General features: G+C 36.8%; 3 protein-coding genes across 3 annotated transcripts; 1 reads left to right on the top strand and 2 right to left on the bottom strand.

The window, feature by feature from the left end:
• On the top strand, positions 3,837-6,692 carry LOC18788800 (pectinesterase). Its single transcript, XM_007222863.2, has 2 exons — positions 3,837-4,891; positions 5,262-6,692. Exons 1-2 carry the CDS (start codon positions 3,955-3,957, stop codon positions 5,951-5,953), a joined length of 1,629 nt encoding a protein of 542 aa, XP_007222925.2. The 5' UTR covers positions 3,837-3,954; the 3' UTR covers positions 5,954-6,692.
• LOC18788417 (phosphoglucomutase, cytoplasmic) lies at positions 7,127-12,476 on the bottom strand. Its single transcript, XM_007222235.2, has 18 exons — positions 12,136-12,476; positions 11,451-11,532; positions 11,178-11,233; positions 10,741-10,854; positions 10,576-10,638; positions 10,311-10,427; positions 10,101-10,201; positions 9,915-9,974; positions 9,727-9,826; positions 9,467-9,624; positions 9,297-9,392; positions 9,009-9,072; positions 8,813-8,894; positions 8,532-8,707; positions 8,369-8,445; positions 8,054-8,186; positions 7,558-7,674; positions 7,127-7,473 (listed from the first exon to the last, which is right to left on the bottom strand). The coding sequence occupies exons 1-18, from the start codon at positions 12,214-12,216 to the stop codon at positions 7,402-7,404; spliced, it is 1,749 nt and encodes a 582-aa protein (XP_007222297.1). The 5' UTR covers positions 12,217-12,476; the 3' UTR covers positions 7,127-7,401.
• On the bottom strand, positions 21,563-22,894 carry LOC18789469 (HMG-Y-related protein B). The gene is made up of 2 exons (XM_007221829.2): positions 22,476-22,894; positions 21,563-22,357 (listed from the first exon to the last, which is right to left on the bottom strand). The coding sequence occupies exons 1-2, from the start codon at positions 22,545-22,547 to the stop codon at positions 21,863-21,865; spliced, it is 567 nt and encodes a 188-aa protein (XP_007221891.1). The 5' UTR covers positions 22,548-22,894; the 3' UTR covers positions 21,563-21,862.

Genomic DNA, 23,352 nt, shown 5'->3' with positions numbered 1-23,352 from the left:
TTAAAATGGTAAGACGATGGTCCTAACTAACTTCTCATGAGTCTCTGTAACACGTTATGTCTTTTCATTTTTTTTAGTCTTGGACTTGTAACCACTTTGGAATTTTGTATCTCTGCTACATCCATTGACGATGATCTTGAAGAATATTATTTTTACAACTCAGGGCCGAAGGATGGTAGCGCATACTTGGTGAGAAAATAATAGGGAGATATTATACCCAATATATGAGCTCAAATAATGAAATTAAAAAAAAGGGTGTATAAAATAGACTTTATTAGAAACACATCCAAAGTTCATTTACAGCATAACAAAGAGACTTCGAAATTCCTATAAATTACAAAACTGCCATCGATATAAAATATTCTAAATCAGATTTAACTCCAAAACATGTTTGTATCATATCTGATCAAGCAATTAGAAGCAAATCTAAGTAAGTTAAAGAGTCTCACATTGGAATATTACAAGATGTGTAGACTCGTCCTCACTTATAAAAGGAGACTACTCTCCGTTTAGAGAGGGATCCCTAGACTGGGCTTCTTCCTTCTTCCCTTTATATTTGGGCCCAACCCTTGTACAAATGTCAATACACATTATTATAAGAATGAGAATATACTTGTTCGTGGACATAGCCCATTCATTAAGGGTGAATCACGTATATCTTGTTTTCTGTATATTTATCGCTTGCCCAAATCTTCACACACATGTTGAAGGTCCTCACCTTCACCCATCATCCATCACACCTCATCTCTAAGTTGGACTCAATCTTGGCCATCTATTTTTGAACATCAACAGTTTGGCGCCATATGTAGAAATCGATACAAAAGACTTGTGTTATTCTCCCCTTATTCAGTGCCCTTGAGCACCCCTACAATCAACATCACCTAACTTGTCGTTTGGCAATACCATGATGGAGGAATCGTGAATGCTAAGTCAACAATTGTAGAATATGATATTTCAAGGGAAGCCCACGTGGCCCACTTCCATGAACTAAGTGGCATGTTCATAACTTTCCACAGTATTTAATATTGGAGGAAAGAACTATCCGTTGGATCAAGGAGAAGCCAACTAAGATGTGACTATTACTTTGCATGCCTTGCATGACCAAGAGGGCAAACCACCATCTCAACAAAATTCAAGGTACCGAATGGTAATACCACCAATTCAAGTCCCAGGGGAAGCCCAAGTAATTCATTTCAAAGAGAAGATAGCGAGTGCTGAACACATTCTAAAATCTATAAATACTCATTCATTTGTTAAATAACTTTATTTTAAAGTAAAATTATATAGTGTAATTTGAATTTTTTTAGAATAACATGTTCAAAAAATTGAATCACAAATGTTTAAACAAAAATAATATAAAAAATTATCAAAGGAAAAACAAAATTAGGGGGTTAACCAACCACCCTTAAACAATTCAATAGCGGTGCGGACTCAAATTATGAGTCTGTATGATTGTAAGAACAAATTGTTTAAGTCTGAACAATACATGAGTAGTTGTATTTTGAAAATAAGAAGTTTAAGTTTAGCCTCATTTAAGTTAGAGATGGCCTAATGATTTGTACATCATCGTAATGGTGTGTTTACTAATCAGAAATTGGAATTCTCATCAGAAATTGAATTATATCTATAGAGGATTCCTGCGTTTACTTCACATCAATGAATTGAAAAGTAAGTGAGGCCCACACAAAATTAGGAATTGAATTCCTGATTTTGAAGGAATTCAATTCTTGAATGGGAGGTGGTATAGGAATTCATTTTTTTACCCATTATCCTCACATAATTTTTAAAATTCTAAATTTGCCATCTACTTTAACCCAACAACGAGGACATTTTAGTAATTAGTACCACTCATACCCCAATTCCATATGATTTAGTAAAAAACTTCAATAGGAATAAAAAATTTATCTTCTCTCAATCCGTATGGTTTAGTAAATAATTTTAATAGGAATACGGAATCTAATTCTCATTAATCCAACTGCTCCTCAATTTAATTCAATTCTTCATAATCTAATTACGAATTAGTAAACATGCCATAAGTTTCGAAAAATTGCAGTTTTGGAAGAAAATAAATTTGGACTGCCACTTTGAGTGGCGACCCGGGATAACTACCCCCCAATGAGCCCCACATTCCCTTTGAACGTAATTGAGACGGAATTAATTATTAATACATGAATAGTTGTGGTAGCAAACATCTCAAAATTTATTGACCAATTGCATCTGCACCCATCAGAGAAAGGGGATTACAACATTTCCAATGAAGCATCTCAACATCGACAAATTTCTTAATCACACTCGCACAGGACTCTTGGAACGTTCCACCACCTATGTTATATGAAATTATAATCACTTGGGATAATAAATAATACTTCCTCACCCGATTTATCAAGTTCTTAAGCTCCTCTTCCTTTTCGTATAGCATATTAGCATGCATCCATCTCAGGGTCATCATCACCCAAAAACAACCGAAAAACAAATTAGTGACTAAAATTTATTATAAAGTGCAAGAATCAAAGATGTTTTCATGGATAATAGACTTCACCAGATGCATGCACTAAAATCAACCATCTTCCGGCCCTGAGTAGTCAAAGTCATATTCGTCAAGATCATCGTCGATGGACATACCACCAGCATCCTATAACATCAGAGATACAAAATTCCAAAGTGATTACAAGACCCAAGACAAGTGACCGAACAAAATACTGAAAAACGGAGAGAGAAAGAGGGAAACTCTTACATTGTCAAGGCCAGCAGTGTTGTTCTTAGCACCATCGAGTACCCCTAAACAGAGCATTAGGTTAGGGTTTGTTCATATTGACATTACAATCGCAGAAAAGAAAAAAGAAAAAAGAACAAATTAAGATGAAAAGGAAAGGAAACCATTGGTCAGTAAAACTGCTTTAATTCAGACTAATGGTAATGAATGATGATGCTTTCTTGTTTAGTTTTCGACCAACAATTGGTCATCTCTCGACTCCTTGACTTTCCACCCCCCCCAAAAAAAAAATTACAGAAGAAAAAGATTCTTGACTGGGCCGGTCCTTTTTTGAAATGGACTGGACCGGTCGTAGACAGCCAGACAAGTACAAAGACTCAACTTGTCCAAAAAAACAAGAAGAGAAAGAACAAAGACTTTGAAAAATCCTCGTGTGTTAACGAAAAGGAAATTAGCAAAATACAAGTTTTCTAGCCCATGCGGCACGCAATAATCATCATCAATCATTGTCTTTATACACAACCAAGACATACTTATGTATAGAGAGAAATTATTGGCTATACTTTCATGCACAAATATAAATTATATAATATAATACTATATTACAGTCACATAATACAGCTTATACATATAAATATGAAAAATAAATCCTTTTTTATTATTAGAATGATATGTAAACTAAACTCGTCTTGCACTCTGAGAGTAAATATTGCGTATATTAATTATAAATCTTGTATTTAAAGAGTAATTCTTGTGTATTATATTATCTGCGATCCTATTTAAACCTATCCCACATTTAAGAGTATATCTTGTGTATCATTTGCGAACTTGTGTAACACTCTAAAACGTTGGCATATATACTGGCTCATTCCAATTGTCTCATCATCTTCTTCTTGATATTCTTTCATGTCAATGTATATATATGTGAGTCTTCCACCATCTTATGCTACTGTCATCACTCTATTTTATTTTTTATTTTTTTTACTAAAGACAAATAAATGCCATAATATCTAGTGGCCTAAAATAGTCCCTTCCAAGTGGCATATAGAAACAACCATAAACCCCTTTTTCCCCCCCAAGAAAAAAGGCAGCGCAAGTACACCACCCACGTAAACTCTACCCTCTAGTGGCCAAGTTCTGGTCTATAAAATGAAGCCTCAGTTGCCCTCTTAAGATATCACAACTCAACCCGTAAAAAGTTCTGTACCTTTTCTAACTTAATCGCTAGCCCTCCTCCCTCCATGGATCACCTTTCTTTGTTCAATACTTGTTTTCTTATTTTCATTTCTCCTATATTCATGGCGCAATATAGCTCTTCTTCTGTAAGTATACGATGCAGCCAAACCCCATACCCTCAAGTCTGCAACCATTTCATCAACGCCAACCTCTTATCAACCCTAGATGATCATGAACAAAGGTTTACATTTCGTGATTTGACACTTAAAGTCACCATGGACCAAGCCATTGGAGCCCATCAACTCGTCTCATCCTTGAACTTGAACTCATTGAAAGATGAGAGAGCCAAGTTGGCTTGGAATGATTGTTTGGAGCTCCATGAGGACACCGTCGACAAGATCAATCGTTCGATTCGCTCCAGCAACGCCCTAGACGCCAATACATGGTTAAGTGCATCGATTGCTAATCAGCAAACTTGCCAAAATGGTTTCACCAATCTCAAAATTCCTAATTCTTATTTACAATCATTTCCAAATTATGTCACGCTAACAACCAACCTGTCCAAGCTGCTTAGCAATTCACTGTCACTACACAAGGCCTCAACTTCACCGTCGGCTTTGCATTTCAGCAAACAGGTTCGTGGGAAACGACGCTTATTGCTCTCGGAATCAGATGATGGGTTCCCGGAATGGGTTTCGTTTGCTGATCGAAAGCTTCTGCGATCGACTGGGGGTGGGCCAAAAGCTGATATGGTAGTAGCCCAAGATGGGTCTGGAAACTACGAGACAATTTCCGAGGCTGTGGGTGCTGCGCAGAACCTACGAAGTGGGTCCACTGAAAGATTTGTTATACACGTGAAAGCTGGGGTTTACAAAGAGAACGTTGAGATTAAGAAGACATTGAAGAACATCATGTTCATTGGTGATGGGATTGATGCAACCATTGTTACCGGGAACAGAAATAGCCAAGATGGTTCAACCACATATAGCTCTGCCACTTTTGGTACGTTTGTTTTGAAGCACTAACAACTTAATTAAATCAACTTATAATTAACCCCATGATGTTAATTAAGTTTAGAGCTTGATGTGTATGCTAGGTGAAATCCCTATTTATATATAGATACTAATAGATGCTAGACCAACTTTAATTAGGTCATGTTCAATTGATAAGGCAATCAACATTTTCTTTTGAAATGAATGATTACTAACTAATTAACAAAATTAATAACATAAGATGACATGTGCATAAATTGGAACATAACTTTTTTTTTGTCGATCGCATGACCTTTTAACTGAGTTTTTCTCTCCTAACATATGCATCAAATGATTCACAAAATTAATAAATATATATTTTTGACTTAAATTAAACCCAGGGGTTACGGGGGAAGGCTTCATTGCTCAGGGCATGACATTTGAGAACACAGCAGGGCCGCAGAAACACCAAGCCGTGGCACTGCGCTCCGGCGCGGATCACTCAGTGTTCTACCGTTGCAGCTTCAAAGGCTACCAAGACACTTTATACGTATATTCCCAACGCCAATTCTACCGTGAGTGCGACGTATACGGCACCATAGACTTCATCTGCGGCGACGCCACGGCCGTGCTCCAAAACTGCAACGTGTACGTGAGAAAACCAATGAGCAACCAAGTAAACACCGTCACAGCACAGTCGAGGACCGACGCCAATGAGAACACAGGCATTGTTATCCATAGCTCGCGTGTGACAGCTGCTCCGGACTTGAGAGCTGTGCAAGGCTCGTTTAGGACCTATTTGGGCAGGCCATGGAAAAAGTACTCGAGGACGGTGATCATGAAGAGCGATCTAGATGGGTTGATTGACCCGGCTGGTTGGTTCCCATGGAGCGGAAGCTTTGCCCTCTCTACACTTTATTATGGTGAGTACATGAACTCTGGGGCTGGTGGTGCCACTGGAGGGAGGGTCAAGTGGCCAGGCTATCGTGTCATAACGAGTGCGGTGGAGGCCGGGAAGTTTACAGTTGGGAACATATTGGCCGGAGAATCGTGGATTCCAGCCACCGGAGTGCCATTTTCAGCTGGTCTGTGATAATTGTGATGTGGTTGGATACGTATACATCATGCATGCATGTGGTGAGAGGTTGTTTGACTTTTAAAAGTAGAGGAGGGAGAGGGGGGGCTTGTCACTTTGTGTAGGTGGGATAAGGACTTAAAGTTGTATATTTGTAACATAGCATGTGTTAGCTACCTTTTGGAAGATAATATCTACGGAGATGCTTGTTTTCTTGACTTCTTTTCCCCTTTTTCCTTATCCCTCCAATCCAATGAATGCCACAGACGTAGGGCAAATGAATCATTGGACGCACAAGTAGTTGCAAATATTATTTGATGCCTTATGAAAAAAAGGAATAGTTTTTAGATGCATTATCTAAGAGAAGAGCTGTGAGTAACGTAGCAGCATATGCAAAGACCACCACACATGGATCAATTTGATGCGTCACAGGTGGGAGTACAAGTAGTACTTGTAGTAGCCAGCCACTACTGGAGTGCGACATGTCCCAAGAACGAAGCTATAATGAAGAAAACAAATCTCTCTCTCTGTTTCTCTGTGCATTAAGATGAAAAGATGGAGGTGAAATCAAAATCCATTGATAATATTAGTTGTGGAGATAATACAGTGATTAGCCTGATTCTATACAAACAGAGGGCCTCTAATTTGGAGGCCCCTTTCCCTTCAGAGGGAAAAAAAAAATTTCTTATAACAGAAATAGCACTATTTTGTTATCTCCAACTAATAATACAATGACATGTAAAAAAATTAACTTACATATCATTTCGTTATTGGTCGAAATAGCAAAAAGTATTATTCCCATTACATGAGATTGTTTCTCCTCCAGAAGGTGTGAACCCCTTAATCAACAGTGATGTGTTACTTTCTGAAAAACAGCTTTAGATAAACGCTTCATATCTCCGCACTGAGGTTCCGTGTTTCAATATTCCCCTCAATAGCCAGTGGAATTTAACCCAGTAAAACAAGGCCTTATTTGCAGATTAAATTATCGCTTGTGACAAAAATAAAAGAAAGAGAATAGAAACCCATATGCATCGGATTAGCAAACAACGATTGGGTATAATTATTATGAACGATAACAATAGCTGAAATTATAAAATTTGTGCCAACCATTATAAGCTAAATAAGCTCTAAACCACAAAGTAAATTACAAATTAGTTGAAGAAGTTCACGAGAATGGACACGAACGCAGAGTATAATTTAAAATTCACATTTATTTTGAAAAGTCAAAAATTATATCAGCGAGTAGTTTTACTTGTCAACAACACTCTCATTTGCCAGCAGCACACATTTATTTTGAAAAGTCAAAAATCTTGCTACCGGCTTACTTCCGTAGTCATAAGCAGACCACCAAATTACAAAAAAGGGTTCTTATTACTAATACATTTGAAGAAACCCAGCCAGTCCTTTTTCATATTCAAAACGAAGCACCATGTCACTTTTTTTAAAATTTTAGAGATGTGCATCTATGTAATAACAGTAGGGGCAGATCGACCAGTGAATTCTTGCATCTTGGAAAGCTTAAGAGCAACCTCCACCTGTATAAATAGTGAATCAGAACCAGCCCAAAAAATTGGCCACAAAGTTTGATTATAAACTTTAAAGATGAAGATTTAACTCACAAGAGGACCAAGTGCTTCTTGAGATTCTCTGCCAATTTTTGATGGATCCTTCTCGTACTGCTCAATGTATAGTCGGATTGTGGCACCTTCTGAGCCAGTGCCTGAGAGGCGGAAAACCTGCAATTGTGTTCAAGGAGTGTGAAAGAATGAATAGCTCGAGTAAGCTCCAGGAAGAGTATTCTCTAGAAATATAAAAAGAATTTTGCCACATAGGAAGCGTGGAGAGAAAAATTCTTCAGACGAAAAAGTGAAATCAACTGAAACGCATAATTTAATGTAAACTGTCAATCACTCCAAGGGGGAAAAAAAAAATTTATGTTATCAGAAATCTAAGCCTTGTTTGTGGAAATCTAGCATCTTCGAACACCAAATATAAAACACTTCAACACTTTTCACAACAGTTACATCATTTTAACCGCTGTATTCCTCTTCTACCATTGTCACATATAATCAATAATTCCATGCTAAGCTATTAACAAAAGCTGGGTCAACTTACCAATCGTGATCCATCCTCAAACAAGTACCGAATGCCCTGGTGTTTTGATATGGAGCCATCAACAGGATCCTTGTATTCAAATTCATCAGCGTTGACAACACTGGAGACATCTGAACGTATGCCCTTCACAATCCTGTATGTCAAAAATAAAGAAGAGAACAAACCATGAATTCAAATGACGTGACATGCAATTCATGGTCTTAGAAAAATATGACAAAAAGAAATAAAGTCTGGGAAATGACAAAAAGAAATAAAACAGAAGAATTTACATATCTAATACAGGAATATAGCTTTAAGGCAGCGTAAGAAACATACTGATTGACTTCAGAAAGGGAAGATTGCAATTTCACCAAAGATGCCATCAGTTCCTTTGCTGCACCTGCATCCACATTCTTCAAGGAAAAATATATAATAATTAATAGCAATACAAGATTATATAGTTGAACGCAGGAAAGAACACCTTAAAATATTAATGAACCTCATAATCATATCGAGTATAATAATGGCGACCAAAGGTAGCCCAATGCTGACGAACTATGTCTTCAACACTGACAAGCTTCTCCCCACCAAGATTTTCCTTATTTTTATAAGCAAGTATAGATAACCAAGCTAAAACTGCCCAGATACCATCTTTCTCACGTATATGATCCGAACCTGGCCAAGGATGCAAAACATTGACATTGCCACCAAGATTGTATAAATTTCCAATAATTCAAATGTTGATTGAACTACTTTAGAAGGCACTTCCTGAAAACTGACCTGTTCCAAAACTTTCTTCCCCACAAACTGAACATAACCCAGCATCCATCAAATTACCAAAAAATTTCCAGCCAGTGGGTACCTGGAGTATATAGTAGATACCGAAAAGGTTAATGGTTTATATAGTAGATACCGAAAAGGTTAATGGTTTATTCACCCAGAAGCATAGAGAGAGAGAGAGAGAGAGAGAGAGTACCTCAAAAAATTTCAAATTTAAATGTTGGGCTACAACATCAAGGGCAGCAGAGGTAGGCATGCTCCTACAAGTGGACAAGTCAAAAGATGATAATCAAGAACAGCTAGGCATGAAAATATATATCCAAAATACATACTTTTAAAAACATAAATAAATTATTCAAACGCCAAAAATATGTTGCCAAGTTGTGAAATCCACAAATAGTCTATGAAAAGGAAAAAAACACTTCAAACAAATTTATGTAGCTCTAGAGTGAAATAGACCATGCTAAGAAGATCAATAAACTACCTGGCAACTCCCTTCAGACCAGCAGAGAAGTAAGGTATGGCTTCAACTGCATTTGCAGCAATGATGGCTACAGAATCCGATGGGGTAACGAAAAACCTACGAAAATAAGATAAAGTCATGAATGCAAGTGAAGGACAAGATTAGAATTACATTCACAAGGCTGATGCTACCTTTTACCGAGGATCATGTTACGATCTGCATCACCATCAGCAGCAGCACCAAATTCTGGGGGCTCATCTTGAGTAGTTGATTTACCCAATCCCATTCGCGCAACCAACTCCTTTGCATAGGTGAGATTAGGATCTGGATGCCCTCCTCCAAAGTCTTCCTGTTTGCATGAATTACAAGCAAAACAGGGTGAACCATATGGATACATTAATTTTAGACTGCATAGTGAGCGAAGAAAAGTTGTCTCAAACATAAAAAAAACCTTGGGTACACAGTTTAATAATGAGCTTTCTTTTGCACCAAGCTCTTCCACAAAAATACGTTTTGCATAAGCTCCAGCAACTCCATGTAGCGCGTCATAACTTTAACATGATAACAGAGACATGTCACACCACCAGTGGTAAGAACTGTTGCAATACAGAAAATGAAAATAAGGAGCTATCTACGTACCAGAATGTGAATTTTGGAGACGATAGCAGCTTCCGGATAAACTCAAAATCAAAGATTGATCTGGAAAACGAGAATTGCTTGAGTCAAAAGAATAGTGTGCTGACGTTAAGCTAAACATATGGTATTGATCACAACAATGTGACCAAATTCACACAGGCAGAAGATTCTTCTTAGAGGTAAGCTTACTTCATCAACTTCACATAATCACTCGCTGAATCAAAAACATCAACATCAAAAGTTCCTCCATCCACTGAAAAGGTGGTTACACCTACTTTAGCGATATCCACCTGTCGCATACATTGAAAGATCATTACAATAAATGGAACTCAAAGTGCAGTAGTTTTGTAATAAGATTTTAAGTAAATAAAGAAATGGAGCTTAGATTTGATGGAGTACATCAGGTAGCTCGACCGTCAAATACTCCTTTATTTTTGTCGTGTTCTCATATATTTTGTCAGTGATCGACTCTGGAGCAGGTCCACCATTTTCCATGTTGTATTTAATCCCAAAATCCTGCAATAAGGACACAAAAAGGAATACGATAAGTTTCCAATAGATATCAAGCAAAAAAATAGTGGTATAAGTTGTTGAAAGTTATATTGAAAAGTTCTTAACTCAATATAAGTAATAACACAAGTATATTGAGGCAGGGATCATGTACCTCATTTGGGCCACCTGGATTGTGACTTGCTGTCAGTATAAATGCTCCTGATGCCTTTGATCCCTGGATTCAAACCACAAACAAGTGAACAGGTCGCAATACCAATGTAATACCAGTAGCAGTAGTAGTAGTAAAAGGGCTAGATCTTAACTTAATATAACTTACATCAGCACCAACTCTTTCACGTACGACAGCTGATACAGCAGGAGTTGAAAGCAACCCATTTTGACCAACCCAAACACTTCTTACTCCATTGCCTGCTGCCATCTTAATTATGATCTGTCAATCAACAAAACATATTAGAAATAGAAGACATTATATTTCTCACAAAAAGTTATATTAGAAGAAGCAATAACTCGACTCCGCCACCAAAAAAAATGAATAAGAAATGGGGGAGCCAACAGTAGTGAACTCCGAATAAGATTCCAGCTGGCTCCAGTGGGTGGCCTTGACAAGCCCAACCCTTGTCAATTGTAGCCAACCCCAAGGTATCCAGATCCAAACAACATTTTCTGTTTCCTTGCTTACCAGAGAAAGTACAAAACATATATACCATCACAAAACAGTATCAAGTTCAGAAACATCATGGAATGTAAAATTACCTGAATAGCTTCCTTTGAATAATAGCGACCATCACCAGATACAACAATTCTAGCGCCTACAAGGATGAAAAAATGATAAGTTAATGACACCCTCTCAAAGAACACAAAGACACTTGAAACTAAGCCAATAAAAATTCAAACCAAGCAACGGGGAATAAACCAATATAAATATATGCATGTTTAGTTCTAAATCAAATAAATGAGAAGCAGTGGGGACAATTTACACAATTTTGTTAAGGAAGAGAAAAAAAGGCCAAGTTCAGTAACACCTACCTTTAACTTTATCTGCTGGAAGGGCATTGAATGTTGACTGAACAAAATTTTGCAAGTAATGGGGTTGCGTAAAAACTTTCACCTGAAAAGTTCCAGCCAGCATAATACTAAAATGAATAAGGAAAAACATACAGTAATCAAAGCAATCTAAGGAGTGTATTGTAGCTTAGAAAAAAGGCATGCATTTTGTAACAGGCAATCTCTAGTCTCATAGTGCTCAGACATACTGCCATGTCAGTTTTCAGAAAAATAGAAGTTAAAACGTTCTCCAGAAAATCATATTGAATTTGCACTGAAGCAATCCGAAAGGCAGATTACATGTTAGAATAAAACCAGTAACATGGTGGAAGCTACATCCGGAGTTCTATTCCACACTATAACTAAGATCTAATCAAAATAGAAACCAATTAAAATGGATCTAAAAATTCGACGCACGTAGCAAACGGATCGGTTTGATCGAATAGAGATCAGACTGAAACTGTTGCAATTTCAGGCACCGATCCAATAATCTAGCAATAGCAAAGCACCGGAAAACAATGCGAGAATTCACGAAATCGAAACAACAAAAATTTGATTGCAAAAACAGAGTGCAAGAATGCTCGAGCGCAACAGATCCAGCTTCGAGAATACATAATTCATGAAGAAAATACTTGATCATGAAATTGAAAAGGCGAGAGAGACAAACCTTCTTGCGGAGACCAGAGGTTCCAGGCTTTTGGCCTTCGAAAGGCGTGGTCTCGACCCGCTTAACCTGGCCCGACTGCATTTTTGCTTCCCGAGAACAAACCGCGATTCAAATCGGAGCACGCAAAGCAAAGACAAAGGGAGAGATACAAGGCGAGGCTCAGAGGTTGGAGATCGAGTTTAGAGAGTGATTTATAGTGAAATGAAAGGTGGCAACGTTGTAGGATTTACGCTATTTTTAATTTTGCTTTGCGGAAGAGAAGTGAGTGAGTGATACACGTAAAAGATGGGAGACCGGGAGGTGGGAGAGGGGGAGGAATATGAGATCGGATGATGTTTGTGCGAATACTCTAAAATGTTCCCCACGTGTCACGTATTAATACTATAGTTTTGGCCGTTGATCCTTTTTTTTTCTTTTTGCCTTTCTAATCAGGTGGCCGTTGATCTTTACCGCCGGGTTTTTTGAGCAAAGAGGGAGCGATTCCCACGATTTTTGAGTTGTGTTTTTTGACTTCACTACCCCAACTACTTTCAAATAATTATTATTTGCTCTTTGCAACCCAAGTACCCAACTACCGGTTTTGTTGTTCAAATCCACACCACATTTACTCGAAAATTTGATGGGCCGAAGTCCATGCACTAAAAACAATTATTAATCTGGGCCTGCCTGTGTCAGTCCAGTCCAGTCTTCTCTTCAATAGGTTAAAAATTGGGTTGAAAACTCAACTTACCACTTCTTTCTTTTTATTGTTATTAAGCTTATTTACTATAATACCCCTATAAAACTATGGTCAAATCTCACTTTATTATTTGAAAGTTAAAGTGATTCAGAGTGCCCTTTGACCAAGGTTTGGTAGTTTACTTTGCCCCCTATGGTTACCTATGTTAAATATTATGTTAAAAATGCTGACGTGACACAAATAAAACCCACTGTTTTGTTGAAATCTACACCATAAAAGCGCCACGTCTGCTAAATAATAATAAAAATTATTTTTGAAATATTTTAAAACATGTTTTTATTTCTCTCTCTTCATTCTTCCCAACCCAATTAGATATCACCATGCACCATCCCCAACCCATCAGCCCCTACGCCCACTCGCCCTTCCCCTCACCACCCCTTCCCCTATGCCCCCTCCTCTTAAAACTTCTCAACACACCCATCCATATTCTAACACCTCCCTCCCACACTCTCTCTTTGGTTACCGCCAAATCACAGTACCTATCATCCCTTACCAAAATTTCCCAGCCTCTATTTTTTTATTTCTCAATTCTCACCACAAAAGTAGTGAAATGATCTTGTTTTATTTGATTTGGGAACCAAAAAGTCTCTAAATACCAAAACAATGTTCTGCATCATATGAATTTTTTTTTCTCACTAGACCCAGAGAGAGAGAGAGAGAGAGAGAGAGAGAGAGAGAGAGAGAGAGAGAGAGAGAGAGAGAGAGAAGTAATTTTTTTCCTTTTTGTTAAATTTTTTTAAATAAAATATTTTATTGTTTTTTCTCACATGTGGCACTTATACATTTCAACAAGAGAGTAGGTCCCATTTGTAACAACCCGATCCTAAGTTAATATTTAATTATTAATTTATTCAAGTAAAAGACAATTTTATCTCGTAATATTTTAATAGTTTAAAAGTTGACTTTTTGATCGGGGAGAAATTTGGAGATTCTGCTTGTACCGTTGCGTACAGCACATCGAAATGTGTCCGTAGACATGTGGTGGACTCAAATCCGAGTAGTATTGAAGAAAATATGATCAAAATACGAGAAGGGGCAAAACCGAAAATGAGTTATCTGAGTTATGTTACAGATTCAGTATAGATAGTTATTTATAGATTGTTAAATTGTGCATATATATTTTAAGTATAGTGGAGAATCAATTTATCAGAAAGTTGATATAAAAGTCAGGAAATAGATTGTGAAATAAAAGGAAGGTATTGATATAAGTTTGGGATATGAGTTTTCAAACCCACCACAAGGGTACCCCTAGTTGCTTTGAAATAGTGTCATTGATGAATAATGCCCCACGTATTTTAGGAACCCTTAAACTGTACGGAGTGAGGAATGCGGCTCGGCCTATGAGGACGGGGCTAAGATAGAAGTGGTATCTCCGAGGCCTGCGAGGATTGCGGCTCATATAGAAGTGGTATCTCTGAGGCCTACGAGAATTGCGGCTCCGATAGACTTGGTGTCTTCAAGGCCTGCAAGGATGGAATTGACGGATCATGAATGGGGGGTACACCTAGGTGGAGAGAATTTCAGTTTTGAGATGTTCTTAAACTAAAATAAAGATAGTTCAGTGTATGACTTATTTATAATCAGTATATGACTGTTACGAGTATTCGGAAGTTGCAAAGTATTGTTTTAGAGTTGTGAATAAGATATTCAATTACATTATTAAAGGGAAAGAACTACGTGTGGCTTGATCCCTCAGTAAGGGTACGTAGACAACCTAATGTTACAACGTGCAGCCACGATGTCAAGTAATAAAAGGTAGTCCAGTTAAGTTATTATGAAATCTAACACTGTTTTGGGGATGTTATAAGAAATGGAATTGAATGTTATTAGCATAATGATTTATTCGATTTATTGAGGCCGGAGGCTAGAATAATATGATGCTTGATTTTTGGATATAATTCGATACATACTAGCAGTTGGGTTATATATAAACATATATGCTTGTTTTACAAGTGGGAATTTTTGGGAAATGTTTAATTTACAGGGGAGACTTTGTCGAATTTTCGACAGAAGTCGTACTTGAATTTCATTGAATTTTGGTCAGAAGGGCAATTTGGTCAATTGTGTCCAGCAACCGCCAGGCGTCATACACGCATAGGGTTCGACTCGAATTCCAAAGTGGAATTTGGATCTGGTCCTGTCATCATTCATGCCACCTTATTGTTTTTAACATACAATGTCATATCCAGAAATATTTTTAGGAGTGGGCTAAATTTTTTTTAATAAATTATAATCCCTTGTTTGTTACCAAAGAAAAAATAATTAAACCATGTTTTTTCAATATATTTTCTTCATCAAATTGAGAACTTTTTTTTAAAGCAAAAAACCCACTAGTGTATTGGTTTTGAATAATTACTCTCCGAGATAAGGTTTTGAGTTCAAATCCCAACATCTGTGTTGTGTGTGAGTTTAGTTTATTATCGCCCTTCTCCATAGGAAATGTCCTATAAAAAATTATTTATGTTAAATTATAAAAATTGAAAGTATAATTATGAGAGAGACAAAATACTAGTGTAGTAATAATTTGAAACATTTTAAAAAAAAAAACGAATGGTATGAAATTATGAAATCTGAAACACCTAAATAAATTTTATTTCGTTCTTGGAAAAAAAGAGACCAAAATAATGAAAAATAAACCTCCAAAACAATTATTAATTTTTCACAATGAACAAGAATTGATTAGAGACTACAAAAGATTCAGAAAAACAAAAAAGGATAAGCGATGCACATTTTGAAACCCATGTAGAGAAACCAGATTTCAACATTTCTAACATAAGCAAAAGCAATAAAATCGAAAAAACAAAATTTGAGAGCCAGATATGATCATTGTACGTACAATTAAACATAATTTATTTTTCTCCAAAGTCAGCACTGAGGTAGAGCCCACTTTAGCCATAATGTGGATCTGCTCTTGTTAACATAGTTTTTAATAAAGTTAACGGTTGGGGCAAAATGAACCACCAAACTTTTGTGAAGAGGGCACTTTGGGTCACTTTAACTTTCATTGAGTAAGTGAGATTTGACCATAGTTTCAAAGGGGGCTACAATAAATAAGCCTTGTTATTATTTTGAGAGGGGGATTTCAACTTACGGTCTCTTTTAATATGGAAAGAAATATATCCTTGAACTAATATAGTTCGTAGCCAAATCACTACTTAAGTACTTAAATTTACCCATATTTGACACATAGTTTATTTTGTACTTTTGTTTTATTTATCAATAAAAACTATCTCTTATTCTAAAAATAAAAACTCACATTTACATTTGTATTTTATTGGCATAAAAAAAAAAGAGGTTTCTAAGAATCTATAAACAATTGCAATAAATTTGTAGCTCAAATGGTTAAGAATATTTACACTTGCACTTTAGGTCTTAGATTTGATTGCCCCACCACCAATATCGTTGTTTGTGTAAAAAAAAAAATCTATAAACAATTTAGACTAGAAATGTAAATGCAACCACTCATTTTAAAGGCCCATATCCAAATGCTAATTAATAACCATGACTTTGCACTAAAGTTCATATTTAACTTCTTCTTTTTTTCCAATTGCCAAATGCTTTTCACCAATCAAACTATACTAGCCTATCCACGTGCTTCCGCGCTTGTGAGATGTTTTTTTTTTTAAATTTAAATTTACTTTAGAATTAAAAAAGATAATGGGTAGTTGTGTTCCATAAAAATAGGATCCATTATCTGATTTTTCTTTTAATTTTAATTTTTTTAATATGAAAAAGTGTGAATTTACCATATTATCCTCATTTAATTAATAATTTCAATTCTTCATGTTTGCATTAATCAAGAGCATTTTGTGGTATTTTGAATGTTTTATCATTATTTGCCTTTTGCTTTATATATAACTAGCCTCTCCTAACCGACTTCCGCGCTGCGAGAGGTTTGTTTTTAAAAATTTTAAATTTATTTTAGAATTAAAAAAGATAATGAGTAGTTGTGTTCCATAAAAATAGGATACATTATCTGATTTTTCTTTTAATTTTTTTAATATGAAAAGGTGTGAATTTACCATATTATCCTCATTTAATTAATAATTTCAACTCTTAATGTTTGCATTAATTAAGAGTATTTTGTGGTATTTTGAATATTTTACCATTATTTATCTTTTGCTTTATATATAATTAGCCTCTCCACACGCGCTTTTGCGCCTACGAGTTGCTTTTTTAAAAAAATTTTAAATTTATTTTAGAATTAAAAAAAATAATGAGTAGTTGTGTTTCATAAAAATAGGATCCATTATCTTATTTTTCTTTTAATTTTAATTTTTTTAATATTAAAAAGTGTGAATTTACCATACTATCATCATTTAATTAATTATTTTAATTCTTAATGTTTACATTAACCAAAGACATTTTCTAATATTTTGAATATTTCACCATTCTTTGCTTTTTGCTTTATATATATATATATATATATATATATATATATCCTTTTGGCGCTCTTAAATCTAGTCAATTTCCGTTCTCTATGTCCATGTCCATTCAAATTGAGTATCTTTGTCCACATAAGGACAAGCATTATTTACGGAACAACTGTTTAAGTGACATGCTTTCCTCCAATTCATACCATTTCTATAACATATCAATTACAATAAGCACCAAAAATAGGAAGTGTCAACTCTTCTCTACATGTCTATTAATTCATTGTGGTATGGTATCATAACACATCAGTCCCGATCTCTTGGACTACAGAGGTCCAAGAGATTTGTGGTCACTCACCGTTGGATGTAAATTCAACGGTTCACTTACTCTTGCACTCTTTTTAAGAAACTTTTTTGAACCGTTGGATGTTATATCCAACGATGGGTTACCACAGTCTCTTGAACCCCTGTGGTCTAAGAGATCGGGGCTGCATAACATATATAGATCATGCATGAAATTTAAAATCCGACTATCCAAACGAACATACACTTTGGACAACAATCAGAAGCACATATAAAAGGCGTGGAACGCAAAGCAGCAAATGCAATTTTTTTCTTGTAAATCAACGTCTTTTTTTGCCTTCACTTAGTTTACGTCAAGCTTGCAACACTTGGACGCCGATTTCTGCCTCAAACTAATTAAGCAACACCATCCTTATTTTACTCATGTGCGTGCGTTAAGTCATTTGGCTTGGATATTTTGCCCGCATCAATTGGCCAGGACATCTCGTCCGCCTCATTACAACTAAGCTCAACTTTATCATGAAAGGTCATTTCCTATGCAGTGGACGTGGTTCCCATAATAACTAAAGTTCCTAGTAGCAATCACTACTGAAAAAAGGCTCAAAAGAGACTGAGTGTTATCAGTCCCTTTTGACTTTTTTAGGGACTGAAAACAGTGTCTATTGTAGTATTAGAGACTGATATATATATCGGTGTCTTTTAAAGGGGTTCTCTATTGATAATATGTCACTGATTATAAAAATCAGTGCCTAATTTTTACAATAGGTCCCACATTCCTAGCACCCAATACACATACATCAATTCCAAATACATCCATAACTAATGCATTGCCTAGGTTCATATATTAGTGCCTTTATATTATTTTATTATTTTATTATATATTTGTAACCCATCCTCTATCTGTGCCTTTAAAACATTTATGGTTTTTTTTTTTTCCCATGTCTAATTAATTTCTTTTTCATTTTCTCAAAACCTGCTACCCAGTATTTTAATTGGGCACAATTGAATCATATTTACCAAGTTACATTAATGTATTCAACAAATAATAGAATATAGTATATATTTAATCCTTTAAAACAAAGTTAGGTCAAAGAAATTTAACAATAGCACATTCAATCATTACTCTTGTACAATTAGAACATGAACAAAAGCATCAAAATCCAGAGCACGCCATTATGGTCAACAAGTGAATTTAATTACACCAGCACATCAAAATATTTTTTTTCAATATTCTTCACCCAATAAATATAAAATGGCACCAAAGTCAGTCAATAAACCAATTTTCAATATTTTTGTTAGTCCTATTACTTCTAGCTTCCCCACCTATTTGCATCCAAACCAAAACATTCAACAATGGACTTTGTACCTCTGCAACATTTCTTGCTCCTCCATGGTTGTTTATTCATCATCTTCCGGCCTGCATCCCGCTCCCTCTACTCAAGTTTCTCCAACTCATCCTACAAAACACCATTCCATAACCTAGAAGTAGGGCCCTTCTTACTGTAAGCGAGCCTGAAAATTATGCAGATTGAATATCATCGACAAACAAATATCATTGCCTTTGAACCAAATATTATATATGAAGATACTAGTTAAGGACTTAATATTAATTGCACATTAAAAACAAAAAAAAATTAAAAAGCAATGACACTCTCAACCAAAAAACAAAGAAAGTAAACATCACTTCGCCAACAAAGCTTGGTTAAAGACCAAATAACATAATAGCTAAAAGACATACATACTTTGAAGCAGTCAAAATTATTCATGCACCAAATTTAAAACAACCTGAAAATAAAAAATAAGAAGCCACTACCCAATTATTGGAAATTTTTATAACTAACAAGCAAAATAGCAAAAGCATTGTGTGTTACTTGCAATTTTCTGATAAAGCCTTTGAAACAGTAAGAGTGTAGATCCCAAGGACAAAGGTATACATATGTTTATATTCCTGCAAAAGTTACTGGGTTGTAAAACAATCCACCAAAAGAAGAGGAAATAACCCCTCCTTAATATAATTTAATACAAAATCTACACTATTATTATATCAGAGAAGCAGAAGCACCAAACAAGAAGCGATTCTATTTCTTGTCATTTTAACAATTCTGGCTCACTGATAGTATGTTCAAAAAGGGAAATTTTTTATATATAAAGAAAATAACCGTGAAGTCCCTAACAAGAGTAATATTGGCCGAAGGTTAAAACATCAACCTCCTCAGCAGCACCAAGGGAATTACTCAATTAGATACAAAAATGGTATCCTCCAAACATGCTTTACATAGGGCAGCAGAAAACATAGGAGAAACACGTTTGGAAAAGACAAATATTGAGCCAAACATAAGATTTTACCTTGATTGAGTCATGGTCAATCTTTAGAGGCTTTGTACAAACTGCAACTTAATCAATTGAAACACATTTTTCACAAGTAACGAAGGGGGAAAAATTAGACATGATGAACAAAAGGGTAAGTTCCTCTGCCCAAATATGCATAAAACAATCAACTGCCCAAGGTAACAACAACTCTAATAGCCACCACACTAAGCAAATGATACACAAAATACATCTATATGTGATAATTATAAAATGCAGGTCAGCATCCAGACCAGCAACTAATTTGTCAAAGTCATCATGATATGATGATAAGATATATAAATCTAGTACAAGTTTAGACTAGTAGAAAGAATTTACATAAACAAATTAAACAACAAGTTGAGAGGGGGTATTTGGACTTGTATTGATTCATGTTGATGAATCAAACATCTTCTGCTACTTAAAACTACCAATATATTCAAATATAAAATTTGAAAGAAATTGTTTTAGAACATTGTTTTTAGTTAATTTCAACTAGGCAATTGTCTATCCACTAAAAGTGGAAGAGACAAGACAACTGCCTCACTCTCTTATACTCAAACCTTACAAATGGTCTCAAAATTGCATACTGCTTATAAAACATCGACAACTAGAGATGAGATTATATTGATAAAACTACAAAAACGTTCTCAAAACATTAAGGATCCAGTTCAACAGCTGCAAATATCAAATCTAATTGTGCAAAACAAGAAGAGCCATGGGATTCACAATTTGTAATGAATGAAAGCAAACCAAGAGCAATGCACTACATACCTATATTAAGCACATCCATGGAGCCAACATGTAATATACGCACGAGTTACTTGGCATCAACCACTACATGGGCAATAGAATCCCCTGATGACCTAAACTGTAAACCAAAATTTCAAGCTAGCTTGTAATTAAAACAATGATGACAAAATTACTTAGGTAAATTTTAAGTGCATATGTAAAACAATGATGCTTAGCTACGACTACTCTACTTTCAATATATGTAAATTCCAATGTTCCATTATGACCAAAACCCACTTCTCAGTTTTGTTTTTCTTTTGAAAGATTAATTGGTTCCTGACTGAATCACCCCAAAACTAATGTCTTGTTAATTGATCCTCGGTTTCAAATATATATAGCATATGTTACAATTAATTAAATAAAACCCCCCACAGTTGTCTAGCTAGTAGTGAATGGACCTTTTTATCAGACTAATCTTGATTTTTTTAGTAGGATTATTAGCAAAAACGCACAAGGGAAACCAAATTAAATTAGCCCAAACGCTCATTTTTTATTTGTTGTTATGTTTTTTTCCAAAAAATAGTTGAGGCCGTACATGGAGAAAAAGCATCATCCACATCCCAGAATTCTTAACCATGCAATACAAAAGACAAGATGCTGGTATGGTATTTACTACACAACATTACCTGTAAAGGTTCCACACATTTTTAAAAACCGAAAAAGCAACCCTTATTTGCACCCAACACATCAACACTTGGATTTATTTTTCACCACCGAAGTTTTACTCATAATCAAGCACGGAGCACAGGTTCTCTTCAAACAAACCAACCACGTCCCAGCACGCCGAGAGATAAAGCGTTAAAGGAGAGAGAGAGAGAGAGAGAGAGAGAGAGAGCCAACTTTTGGAATTTTAAAAACCGAAAAACCGAAAAAGTGATAAAGTAATCAGAATCAGCCTCATTTTAATTAACCCCCTTTTGTAGCCAGAGAGGCAAAAGGCAGAAAAGCCTAAGTAGCCGCTAAACAATTTACATGGCAATTACAGTCACATTTTGATAAGACCACCCCCAACCTCACAGCTCCAACCAACCACATACTACATTTTAAAAAAAAAATTTAAAAACTAAACCATCGATCATCCGGAAACTAAATTCTAAACACACCTAAAATTAAATTAAATTAAATAAAAATTAACACTCCCTCCCTCTTTCTCACTATCTGAGCTGAGCTAAACTCAACAGCCGACCGGGGCCACAGCGGGCTTCACTTTAGGAGGCCTGCCTCTACCTCTGGGCGCGCCAGTAGCCGGAGCCGGAGCTGGAGCCTGAGGAGGAGCCGATGCCGTTTTGGCCTTCTTGGGAGGGCGTCCACGTGGCCTTCCAGTCCCAGAAGGGCTCTTGGGCTCCGCTTGCGGAGAGAACGGGTCTCTGGGCTTCGGGGGCCTGCCACGTGGCCTGGGAGGCGAGACAACGGTTCCAGGTGGGAGCGGGACCTTGGGCTTGGGAGGACGGCCTCTGCCTCTCTTGGGCGGCGCGTTCGGGTCTGGCTTCATGTAGTTGTTCTTGACCAGGACGAGCTCGCCGCTCTGTTTCATCTTGTTGAGGTGGTGCGCCAGAAGTGTGGCGTGAGCCGGAGGTAGATCGCCGTACGTGGACTCGATGTACGTTGCGATTGCCGACTTGTTAGACCCGTTGCTGTCGTTCAGGGCCTCGATCGCCGCCATAATCATCTGGAGAAAGAAAAATCAGGAAAAATTAAGCAGAATCCAGCTGAAAATTAAGCGAAAATAAGTGGGGAAAAGCCGTTTGGGTGGCGAGAAAAGAAAATGGAGGAAAACTTTTGTGTACCTCTGTATACTGCGGGAGAGAGGGAGCTGGCGGAGGCGGTGCCGGAGGGTTTTCGGAGTTCTCAGTGGCCATGGCAGCGTTCTGTGGAGAAAAATGGCTGAGAGATTGAGACTGAGACCGTTTAATAGAGAAGTAGAGAGAAACTGTTTTTGGTTTGGTGGGAAGTTCAGGCACAGATGATGAGGAAAGAGGGGAAGGATTTAAAAGGTGGGTTTTCTTGACGATCGGATCGAGGGAAAAAGGGAGGAGGATGCAGAAGGGAGATCCGACGGTTGGGGATTGCAAGTTTGTGTTATGATCCGACGGCGAACGACGTTTTAGTTGGGGTCACAAGGATCGATGACGTGGACAAAGGACTGAGCTGGGGTTTTGAAGTTTGTGTTGCGATGAAGTTACGTAACAGTCCCTAAGTTTGAATCGCGTCTTGTCCAAAGCCCTTCGAATAATTCGAGCGAGGATCGGATAGGGCTCTGGCCAGCTTTACTTTTGCTAGGCTCAGAGGCTGATTGGCCGAAAAGGTGAAGAAGTGTGAGATGGTAAAAGAACTGAGCCAGTAGGATTAGGACATGACAGCAAGCTTAAATGGAGCGGCAATGCTTGATTCTTTGGGATTCAAAATGCTCTCGCTCTCAGATCCAGCATCCAAGTGCGGAGTGCGGGGCCCGCTTTAGGACCCGGGGTGTGGTCATGTGTGGTCCCAGCAGAGGGATATGTTTCTATACATCTGACGAGCATGTGTTGCCTAGGATGAAAAGTGAGGGCGCCGCTACCTTAAAAGAAATCGAAGCCGTTGACTGGTGAGGCTAGAGTTGACTCCTGGAATCGGACAGTAGTCCACAGACTTGGCTATTGGTATGCAATCACAGCCCTCTGCTCC

The sequence above is a fragment of the Prunus persica genome, chromosome G1 (assembly GCF_000346465.2).
Source record: "Prunus persica cultivar Lovell chromosome G1, Prunus_persica_NCBIv2, whole genome shotgun sequence".
Classification (NCBI taxonomy): Eukaryota; Viridiplantae; Streptophyta; class Magnoliopsida; order Rosales; family Rosaceae; genus Prunus; species Prunus persica.
This window is presented reverse-complemented; position numbering and strand designations above follow the sequence as displayed.

Excerpts from the sequence above, each read along its gene's own strand:
- LOC18788800 (XM_007222863.2), top strand. The coding sequence starts at position 3,955 with ATGGATCACCTTTCTTTGTTCAATACTTGTTTTCTTATTTTCATTTCT. Across the intron at positions 4,892-5,261 it reads ATATAGCTCTGCCACTTTTG|GGGTTACGGGGGAAGGCTTC; the intron begins GTACGTTTGTTT and ends AATTAAACCCAG.
- LOC18788417 (XM_007222235.2), bottom strand. The coding sequence starts at position 12,216 with ATGCAGTCGGGCCAGGTTAAGCGGGTCGAGACCACGCCTTTCGAAGGC. Across the intron at positions 10,202-10,310 it reads TGACGGTCGAGCTACCTGAT|GTGGATATCGCTAAAGTAGG; the intron begins GTACTCCATCAA and ends TGTATGCGACAG. Across the intron at positions 8,187-8,368 it reads TCCCTTTCTGAAGTCAATCA|GATTGTGAAGGGCATACGTT; the intron begins GTATGTTTCTTA and ends TTTGACATACAG.
- LOC18789469 (XM_007221829.2), bottom strand. The coding sequence starts at position 22,547 with ATGGCCACTGAGAACTCCGAAAACCCTCCGGCACCGCCTCCGCCAGCT. Across the intron at positions 22,358-22,475 it reads CTCTCCCGCAGTATACAGAG|ATGATTATGGCGGCGATCGA; the intron begins GTACACAAAAGT and ends TTCTTTCTCCAG.